Source organism: Acanthaster planci, linkage group LG11 (assembly GCF_054643075.1).
Source record: "Acanthaster planci isolate LZ-2023a linkage group LG11, COTS_SCS, whole genome shotgun sequence".
Taxonomy (NCBI): domain Eukaryota; kingdom Metazoa; phylum Echinodermata; class Asteroidea; order Valvatida; family Acanthasteridae; genus Acanthaster; species Acanthaster planci.
In genome coordinates this window covers 14799693-14810103 of record NC_141787.1, presented here as the reverse complement: position 1 = coordinate 14810103, position 10411 = coordinate 14799693, and the positions used below count along the sequence as shown (strand labels likewise).

The window sequence follows — 10411 nt, the reverse complement described above, 5'->3', positions numbered from 1 at the left end:
GAGATGGTAATAAGGGGATATTTGTAGGAAGGGTGGGGTTGTAAAACCCCCCTCCCAAAGTTTTTATAACAAGATCCTTTTTGCGTGGTGCAAATGTGTTCTTCAAGATGTTCCGGGTGTAAATATTGAATTTTTTTGCTTTGAGATGAGGGACGGTCTTCCCTTGTGTAGGGGCACAGTGGCATGCCTGAAATCTTTCATCTAAACATTTGTGCGTGATGTCGAAGAGTTAATCTACCGACCAGGGGAAAAATGTAAAGTGGATTTTTGCATATGTGGGTTTTGTGTGGAAAAGTTTATTTGAAGGGTATTTAGAGCAGAAAGGTTCGTTGTGATTTTTTATTTTTCGTGATCCCCTATCCAGCAGTTTTGAAGTCTTTAGGTTTTCAGATATTCCACACATATGAAACAAATGTAAATGTCAGAAATGTTTAACTGCAACTAACAAAGTTCTCAAACAAAATATGTTATCATAATAGACTCTCTAGTTTGATTCCTGACCAATTTATTTCAGTTTAGTTCATAGTTATTTATATATACATGTATATGGAAACGAACTTGGTGTATTTTTAGTTCACTTCACTTTTAGTGAAGTTGGAATGTTGGGTTCATTGTTTGTATATATGTAAAATTACAGGGCAAAAATATCGCTGTTTTGAGCTTACATAATCATGGTCATCGGGAAAATTCAAGTAATATATTCTACTGTTTCTACCTTCTCATGTTGGGAAGTTTTTTCACTTAAAAAACTGAGCTGTTTCAGTGGCCCGATAGGAAAGTTTTTCCTTTTGAGCCACTGGCACATGGAATAGGGAGAGCCTTCCAGCATTGCAATGCAACTTGTCAAAGTGTGGTTTGTTAGCCGTGGTTTGTTAGGGATTCAGGCCTGGCCTGCAGTTGGTGTCACTTTGTTGTGTGTTAGGACCAACCAAGTATAATTGCGTTGGGCATTATCCATCTAGGAAAAGCTTCGAAATTTTTTTCCTTTTAGATTAAGATTATTGGTTTCACCATTTTACTTTCCCTTGAACCATTTTACAACAGTTTTTATTTCCAGGCGAATTTGAATGGTCATCAGCCCAAACATATTAAACCAGTTATGTGTTTGTTTTCAGTGTTTTTCATGTCATCTATTTGATTTTTAAATTAAACTGTCGAGTCTTTTTTAACATGTTGCAGTTTGGGGGAATATTTTCACACTTTATGTTGGCCTTTTCTTTTAGAGGGTAATTCATTTAGAAACCTTATTACTTTAGTTCCTTTTTTCCTTTTAATTAAGCGTTATTCTCATAGACACTTCATAGCCTCAAAGACACTGTGATATATTTAATGTACATGCATACATGTGATTAAGTTTTATTTTTATATCTGTTACATTGGTAATGTGAAATCCACCTCATGTATTTAAATTCGCCTGATGTGCATTTCATTTCATTTAAAAAAAGGATAACCTTTTTTAATGTGAGACTGCATGTGTTGACAAATTTCCCTGTTGTATTTGCAAAAGTGTGTAAAATCCGAGACACTGTTTGGTCTAAAATGTTTGTTCTGTGATTTGTGGAATGAGGAAAAAGGGATCAAATGGATTGAATAAAAAAATGACAAAGTCCAACTACGAAGTCTATCCTGCCGTTTGCCTTCTGTAGCAGCTAAAAGGAGATTCCAAACACATTTTACAAGACAGCTTTGTCAACATGGGCTTTCCAGAATCATTGCAGCTCAGACGGACTAAATAATTGTGTTTGGAACCTCGAACCAAACATCTTTGGTCCATTTCTTTTGGATACTGATGGCAACTTTCAAAATTCAACAGTCAACAAATGCTGATTTTCTGAATGAATGAAAGTTCCAGATGATATGCTCAGAAAAATCCTAAATTGAGTTTTATTCAATAGAGATTGTTCTTCACAATTTTAAGGACTGTACATGCATAAATAGTTTTGAAAAATAATGAAGGCACCTTGCTACTTTAAAAGCAAGCAAATATTTCTTACAGGTATATGAATGTTTCATCATGAATGCAATTTCATTTTGCCCTGGTATTCCAGGGCAGCGTTTCTTGTATTAGAGAATTCCCTTTGATTTTGAAAACTTAACAAGTGTTGGTCCAGCCAAAAAAGCGTTACATTGCACACATCATATACTGAGTTACATATGGCTGTCTGGCCATTTCTTCCTTGGGAAAACTGAGCTCCTTGACTTGACACTGTGATACAGTGAGACCAAACACTTGCAGGATTAAAATAACTTTGAACAATTTTTCTTGACCACAACTGTGTCCCTCGCAATTTCATTGCGAGTTCTTTGGCTAGTCAGACCTCTAAACCGTCCAGGGGACAAATTGAGCCTGCCTCACTGAGCCATTGGTCGATGCAGTCACAGTGGAAGACATGTTGACACGGTAACCACTTGGCAACCTCGTCGGCATGGTAACACTCCATGCAGATGGCGCACGCGGCACCTGCAAACTCTGTATTTGCAAGGTCCTTGTCAGTTAACAGTCTCGTGCGCAGGTTGTTCAGGCGGTCAGAGCCCACGGTCTTCTTGGCGACCTTCTCGTCCAGACGGAGCAAGAGATCGTAGTCCTCCGGTAGCAGGTCTCGATGCTGGATGAGAGCTAGAACCCTCAGAAGTTCCGCCTCCTCCTCAGTGGAAGCAAACCGAGACACGTCGGTCTCCCGCAGTTCGTACCTCACAGGTTGTGCATGCTGTGTCAGTTTTGCATGCTTTGTTGGCTGTGCAGGACTCCCTGTACCACCACTGTTGCTGACACAGTTCTTCGGAGGTCCTCTCCTCTCCAGCTTCAACACTCTCAGCCTCTTCTCGATGTTCTCCTTCTTGGCAACCACAGCATCTTTGAATCGCTCCTCTCTCTCCTCACCCCTTCTCCTGATGTCATGCTTCACCTTTACCAACACCAGGGGATGCCCGCTGGGGCATCTGAAGACGTTCTTGGGCCTGAACTGCTTCTCCTTGAGCATTCTTCGAGCCCTGCTGACTCGATTGGCCTGCTTAGTCCTGCCAGCATTTCCCTTCTCTCGTCTGGAGCGTTTATGGGATTTCAGCATGTTCTCGGTGCATTCTTCGGCTAACATATCAAGCTCAAAGTCATCACAATCACCATGAGAAAAGCCGGCCGACCCTGCGCCACCGTGGCTGTCTCCTTCCAAACTCGAGTGCCAAGCGCAGCCCGGGCCGGGTCCCTCTGACGGAGGGCAGAAACAGGTGAAGCAGTCCCCGCACACTTGGCAGCGATGGAGGCCGATCCTGGTCGACAGGCTTGAGTCCACGACTGTGCACATCTGCAACTCGGGGGCTCGCCTCAGTCCTTTCTTCTTTCGGGTCATATTATTCTGAGGAGGTCCAGACCAGCAGCTGTTCTCTGTGGAAGATTTTTGTAACGATGATTTCCGTCTCTTCTTTGCATGTTTTTTGTCGTCTTTATTACCTGGTGAAGTATTCGCCGCAACAGGTCCTTTCTTGCTCCCGATCTCCTCAAAACATCGACCCAGAGGAGGGTCAGCTATAACAGAATCGCCTTCAGCTACCATTTTCCTGAAATTTTGTCAGCACAAAATAACAGCTAATCCCGCTAGACGATTTAGGTAGACCAGCTACTGACCAATCTTCCAAAGGAGGTTACATTTTTATGAAGATTATATTGCACAATGATCTGCAACTTAACCTGTTACCGTAGCTGCAACAGCCCCCTACTATTTTTGTCGCATGCTGTAATGTTTATAATTATATGTAAATAAGTCCCCTGATGTGTTGCTGGAGTTTGATTGGTCAAGGTGGTAACGAGTGATGACGTCTATTGTTAATAGCAAGATGGCTGCGCCCATGTCGACGGAAAACAGCTCCAGCAGCGATGAGGATGATTTTCAGGAAAATGAGCATTTACAACCAAAAGTACATCGGTACAATTGGCTTTCCGATCACCCAAAGGTAATTAAGACTATGACTTTTCTTCTCCCACCTTCGGCAGGTAAAGTGTCCGTTGGTTGATTGGCTGGCCGCACCGGCCGGCTGAGCATTATTATTATGATCATGATGTAGTAAGCACATTACCTCGGCCTCGCCGGCGGCGCGGCCAAGGTGCGCGCGCATATCGTTGGTGTTTTCACGAAGTGACAAAAAACTGGGAAATCGACAAATTTTCGATCTGGAGTTTCCCGCCATTTTACTTCCTTAGATCCAAAGAACAAATTAGCGGAGTTTCAAAGCACAAATGTTGTAATAAAAACTGACAAAAAGCTTGGTCTGTGTTTCTTACAAAGTGGCAAGTCGTTAGCAGGGCAGAAATAGAGACAATGTACACATGCGCATATACTAACGATGTTGTACATGAGTACAGGTTGGCATAGTGATAGTGGTTCTGTCCTCGCCTTCCACCTCTGCGGTCCTGGTTCAAATCCCGGCTGGTCCACATGTGGATTGGGTGTCAGTCCCTATCTTAGAATAAGAACTTGCTAACAGAATCAGAAATTTTTACAGATTCATGTCTTTTCAAGATTTCCCTAATGATTGACCTTTATGGAGAGGATATATAGTGAAAACATGGAGGCAGGATGCAAAAGTTCCACGTGCGGACATCACATATTTTGTCTTTAAGTGGTTTGTAAGCCATCAGTTTGATTGAACTGTTTTCTCCATTTTTCTGTCAGTACACTGAAATGCGGTCATGGAAGTTGGACAATGATGTGCAGATTTTCACCACTTTGGTAGTTTATCTGAATTTGTGCGAAGGTATGTGCATGTCATTATCAACTTTTTAATTCGAAATATTTTAACACTTTGCCATAATTCTTCACGGTATATTTTGTATTAAATAAGCCTATTCATAATTGGCATTCTTAAAAATGAGTCCATTGGTTTCTCCTAGCTAGACTTTTTTCCTCTGGACAAATTAAATACTTTTTTTAATGCTGTCTTACACTACATAATTATATGACTTTTTACTAAATTCACATTTTTTCCAAGTCCGTGCTGCCGGCCCTTAAATCCTTACTGAGACTTTCTTTAATGGTTTGTTTTAGCCAAGGATTGGTGGAGCGTTGAAATCCATCCGTGCAGAGAGCTCAACCTTGCCTTCATCACGGGCAAGCCAAGAAAGAAAGGAAACCTGCGAGTTGTTCTGCCCGTCACCACGGAAACACAGCTGAGTCACAAGAGGTGTGGTCAGAGGCATATCCAGGTCTTGAGTCAGAAGGAGGGGCAACTGGAATTTTTTCTGAAAATGACTGTTCAAATATTTTCATCCATAAAATTAAATCATTGCCCTCCAAGAAAGTTGATAGTTCCATTTTGAAATGCTAGCACATTCAATTTCTTGCCCTCTGCCCCCCATGAATCAGTGGGTGTGTTACTCTACTTGTCCCCTCCCCTTTCCACGCCCATGATTCTCTCTTCTTTAGATTATGTAAATTAAGGGGGAAAGGGATTTTTCCATGTCAGCTTGAGTAAGCAAGCACAATGGATTATACAAGTTCAGAAAGATTTTTTTTCAGGACACAATCAAGTTGATGCACAAATTTTGATATGGTTATAAATTTTAGGAAATTTTAAAAACTCTTTGAAGGGACTGTTAACACTGTGACGTGTTTATAAAGCAAACTTGACACAATTTTGCTTCAGAGTATTGGCTGCCCTGCCCCTGTGTCCCCAAAAAGTACAACGAATATTTGAAGCTATTTTTCATATGTTCCGCGTCACGTTTGTGTTTTAGATTGAAACAGTTCCTGCAGCATATCCAATTACCGGGCCCTCCCCCACCGACAAGCACCTCCCCTGATGAAGTGGACACAATGCCCAGGGAGGATATGCCCACCTCTCTGGTACTTGCCATTACCGAGCCGGGTTCCACCATCGTGTATTACGAAATCAGCGATGGTCTGGTGCCCCCTTCAGATCCTCCAAAAGAGGACGAAGAAGATGACGAAACCAGCAGACGCCCCACGATACCGACAAGGAAACGCCATCCCAAGGACGGTCCCACAGGGATACAAGAAACAGTCACTGAATATTCAAATGAAGAGAGGGATGAGTTTATGGAGGAGGAACTTTAGCATCTATTGATTGTCTGCTGGGTTACCCTGACAACCATGGGTGTAAAAATTAGGTGTCATTTATGCCAACGTTTGGGCCAGACCAAAATTTAGTGTTATTGTTCATCATAATCATGAAATTAAGCCTCAATTTGTTGGTAAACGAAAGCCTACTCCCTAATCTGTATAATTGTCAGAGCTATAATAAGCCTGCACATACATGCACTTTATTATGGGAAGAAACCTCAGTTTGTATGAATTATGTAAATGACCCGAATGTGTTCATCTTTTAGATGGTGAAACACAATATCATCGTGTCAGGTGTTGTCCTTCCTTCTTTTTTTTTTTTACATTTTATTGGAGAACTGTACATTTGTAAAGATGTGAAATGAAAAGTACATAAAGCTTATCAAATCTCCTTTGGAAAAAGATCTGTTCTGTGATTTCTGTCTGAAACTCTGTTTTGTAAAGAACACCCTGCGGAACTCTTGTTAGAAACATTGTTTGCTTTCATTGGAAACTCCACCCTACTGTAAATATTATAAACCAGCTTGTCCAATCATAGAGCATTCCCTCCCTTCGATAATACCACGCCCCCCATGGAACGTGTCAAAAGAGGGCGCTCATTAAAAACAACAAAAATGGGAGACCTGGTGTTAGGAATGGATGTTGGGGCTTTTTTCCCCGCACTTTTTAGCCTAACTGACGGCCAATTGGCGGTAAGAATGGCACCGTTTAACGTCTTCACATTTCATAGACCAAGTGGGTACTTGGTTTTGTAAACATAAACCAATGACGTAATAAGAGCGGGGATGGAAAGTTTACTTTTTTGTAGTTGGTCAAAAGTATCTGGCGTGTCCATGGTTTTCATGTTCATTCGGCTCACGCATTATATATTTGCCCACACCATACACGTAACTGTTTACAGGTCACGTAAATTTGCATATTACACAGGCGGTCTTCGTGACGTACAGTACTTCTAGTGAATTGCAAATTTAGGAAGTTTGTAAATAAATAATGCACGATGGTTTAGAACATCTCCACTGCTGCCAATCAAAATATTAATACATGATGTAGGCTGTAATTTTCAATTTTGATCATTGCTGCTCAATTAACACCTCTAAGATTACAGGATCCAATCTCGGAATCTAATTTATGACGAGATACTGAAAGATGTGTTAAAACTTAATCCTCTTAAAAATTTTGAATGTAACCTAGTGACCACTGTTGACAGTTCTTATGTCTGTATGTACGCGGCAGTTGGTAGGTGTTGTGTATGATATAAGAGAAATTAAAGCTCTCTTAAAATTTTATTGATAGCATTTGACATTCATGGATCAAAATTTAAATTGGAGACCCCTCAAAATGAATTAAGGCTCAATTCAAACGAATCACATGGTGATAGTTGTTTCAACCTGACTCCTTTATTTCCCGAGCCTCGGGCTATAAAATGTAGATACCCTCTGCACCTGCCTTAGCAAGCGGTGATGTGTAATTGCACTCAGTATTGGCACAAACACGAGGGCTCATTAGCATGTGTGCAGACAGTTCTGTGGAGATGCCGAGCCTTTTAGCAATTCAGAGAGGAGCATGACTCATATTACTTGGTGAATGCAGTGTGTCGTCTCTAACAGTTGTGAGCTGTGCATGCACAGCACAATAAGACATCGGGCAGCCCTTGGTGACTGGATTTTGTAGCTGACAGGATCATTCTCATGCAGCAAGGCCCGGGAATTAAAAATTCGGAAAAAAATTGAGCAGCAGTAATGTGGACGGGGCGATGTCTGGCACGGGCTATGTAAACCACGTCCGCATCTGGCCCCGGTCCGGACTCATCTGTCTCTACTTAGGGGTGGTCTTGCTCGTCCTTCACGCCTGCTACAAGCTCCTATCATGGTATTTGTATGTCACCATGTTGCTCTCCTTGTACGAACAGACCGTCATGACGGTGGGGCTGATTGTCGGGGTGCTGGTGGCGGCCATTTTGATTTGTGCCATCATCCGACACAGACGGAAGCTCAAATGTAAGTGAACAGGCAAATGATGCAGCACACTTTTTGTTTACAAAAGCTATTTGGGCCTTCCCTTTTTTTGTGGAAAGGGGTCATTCTACAGATGTATCTGACCTTTATTATTTGACATGGAAATATCACTGGAATTGATTTCAAACTATTACTATTTGTTTGGCAGGTAATTTGCATTAACTTATCACTCTTGGAAATCAGAGAGTGTGTTCTGAACTTGCAAAATCATACGTCAGATGTGACAGGAACACAAAAATTGGACCCCTAATTTCTAGAATTACCCAAAGATGGATTCAAAATGTGTGGCCTTTCATGACTTTTTCCCATTCAATTGTGCCCTTTTTTGGCCACACAGATTCGTATGTTGCCCATCCACAAGTAGCAGGTTTTTCATTCTGTATCTAAAACCTAACCCCCTGGGCACTTTCACTAGGAACCATCCTGAATCTTCCAAAATCCTCCGATTTTCAACTTTAAAAAATTGCATTCAGCCAAAATCCTCCACAAGTTCTTGAAAATGTCATTTGGAGGTGTGCCTTACTGCCCAAATCCTTCAAAATCCTCCGGCAATTCCTGTCATTATGTTGAGGCAGTGCGAATGGCACTCTTGAGCTGTGCGGTTGATTCAAAAGAAATATCGGGCTGAATTTGTGCTTCGCTAAGCACAAACAACATAAGGTCTAATCCACGACCTTCACGTATGGCATCCTTCGAAATCAGCCATGCACTTTTGCCATACACCCTGAATCCTCCAAGTTCCTCCACTTTGCAGAAAAGGATTTGGGAGGGTTAGGGTTAATGAATACCCTTCAATACTTACTGTTTCTTCATTAGCCGGCCAAAATATGTAGGTAGTAAATTTCATCATCAAGCAACAAGTTTACTTACGTTTGTGTTGTATACTGCACTGTCAATTTAAGGGCAGCCTTCTGTGTTTTAGCAAAAATTATTTATTGTTTTCAATTTGTGCGTGGAGGAAACATTTGTTTGTTAATTTATTCCGGGTTCATGCTGAAAAATAAAATGATTTAATAGTCAACAATTCAGCTAAATGCACATTTTTTGAGCCATATACATGTACTTTTAGTGCAGTGCTAACTCTAACTTCTTTGTCACCAGTTGCTGAAGATTGGAGCCAGAGTTTGTAAATACATTTAGTTGCTATTTGAAGACAGTAATGACTGAAAGCCTAAACCCTGTCCATTATGTACTTTTCACTAAGTTAACGTGGAATAGGCATCACAGTTATGCACCTTTTTTTTAGTATTAAAAGCAGCAACAAATGCCCCCCCATAGAGGAAAGACAGAAAAACCAGATTAAATTGGACCCTACTTCGATCCAATGTTTTGTTTTTTTGCATGCAGTATCAAGTACGGCTCAGCCTGCAGGCCCCAAGCCTCGCTTCAGGAAAAGGGAAAAATTTATGTTTTACGGTCGCAAGATGCTTAGAAAGGTACGGATGACTTCTGAAATCTAACAGAGTCTATATAAATATGTATGTGTATTTATAACCAGACTGTATTTGAAGTACCACATCGCACTTTTTAAAAGTATGTTGACTTTGCCTCAAAATCCCACTTTATTTCTGTCTGAATTCATTCTTTTTTAAGAAAAACTCAGTCAACAGTAGTCTGGTGTCACAACCAAATCAAGTAATTGTGCATAGATCTGCACGTCATTATTACATTATGTTTGAGGCTAAACAGTTGCCCACTGTTAGTTTCTAATTTGTGATATTTTAATAGAAATGGCATACAAATATGACCTGTCACGACAAAACGAGAGTGAAGTCGCATCCCTCTCTTACCTGTGTTGAGGGTTCAAAGTCATATTGAAATGGAGGTCAATTTGGGAGTTTTGGAGCACCCGTCTCCTATTTAATTCCAAATATTTCGCAGAATTACAATTTGTAAAATGTCATTTTCTCAGCAATTTTGATGAGAGCATTATTTGTGCCTGATCTGAAATGGTGAAACGATATCAGGAACAAAGACGCAAAGCTGCCAGAGTAATGCCACATTGACACCTTATACTTCTACCCTAAGTGTTCCATGTACATACCATTGGAAAGCTCTCTTTCTGCTGAATTCAAAAATACCAGTATCTCACTTTTTGAAAATTCCAACTTTCAGCTCATTTTGTGGTGACAGGTCACAAATGTCGTTATCACACACAGGCCATAAAAGGTACATGTATGCCATAAAAGCCTTTTCAAGATCCAATTTGAACTCAACCCATCTGTCAAAGTGCCTGAACCACAACCTTCAGATACCCTTCAACCATCGGACAGATTTTTTTTAACAGTGAAGAGGACGGAACTTTATTACTTTACATGAATA

General features: G+C 40.9%; 3 protein-coding genes across 6 annotated transcripts in view; 2 read left to right on the top strand and 1 right to left on the bottom strand.

The window, feature by feature from the left end:
• Positions 1 to 1860: 1860 nt before the first annotated feature.
• On the bottom strand, positions 1861 to 3694 carry LOC147797497 (uncharacterized). The gene has a single exon (XM_087143005.1). The coding sequence runs from the start codon at positions 3549 to 3551 to the stop codon at positions 2313 to 2315; it is 1239 nt and encodes a 412-aa protein (XP_086999131.1). The 5' UTR covers positions 3552 to 3694; the 3' UTR covers positions 1861 to 2312.
• A 98-nt stretch (positions 3695 to 3792) lies between these two features.
• On the top strand, positions 3793 to 6478 carry tsen15 (tRNA splicing endonuclease subunit 15). The gene is made up of 4 exons (XM_022229547.2): positions 3793 to 3948; positions 4668 to 4749; positions 5040 to 5175; positions 5729 to 6478. The coding sequence occupies exons 1-4, from the start codon at positions 3808 to 3810 to the stop codon at positions 6066 to 6068; spliced, it is 699 nt and encodes a 232-aa protein (XP_022085239.2). The 5' UTR covers positions 3793 to 3807; the 3' UTR covers positions 6069 to 6478.
• A 35-nt stretch (positions 6479 to 6513) lies between these two features.
• Positions 6514 to 10411, top strand: part of LOC147797496 (patatin-like phospholipase domain-containing protein 7) — a 39462-nt gene continuing 35564 nt past the window's right edge. For 2 of the 4 annotated variants that reach the window (XM_087143003.1, XM_087143001.1), the window contains exons 1-2: positions 7717 to 8071; positions 9437 to 9525. In XM_087143003.1, coding sequence (XP_086999129.1) covers positions 7828 to 8071; positions 9437 to 9525 — 333 coding nt within the window. In that variant the 5' untranslated portion in view covers positions 7717 to 7827. Of the gene's footprint in view, positions 6767 to 7716; positions 8072 to 9436; positions 9526 to 10411 lie in introns of those variants that run through there. The other 2 variants (XM_087143002.1, XM_087143004.1) reach the window with 2 other exon arrangements.

Excerpts from the sequence above, each read along its gene's own strand:
- LOC147797497 (XM_087143005.1), bottom strand. The coding sequence starts at position 3,551 with ATGGTAGCTGAAGGCGATTCTGTTATAGCTGACCCTCCTCTGGGTCGA.
- tsen15 (XM_022229547.2), top strand. The coding sequence starts at position 3,808 with ATGACGTCTATTGTTAATAGCAAGATGGCTGCGCCCATGTCGACGGAA. Across the intron at positions 4,750-5,039 it reads TTATCTGAATTTGTGCGAAG|CCAAGGATTGGTGGAGCGTT; the intron begins GTATGTGCATGT and ends GGTTTGTTTTAG. Across the intron at positions 5,176-5,728 it reads ACACAGCTGAGTCACAAGAG|ATTGAAACAGTTCCTGCAGC; the intron begins GTGTGGTCAGAG and ends TTTGTGTTTTAG.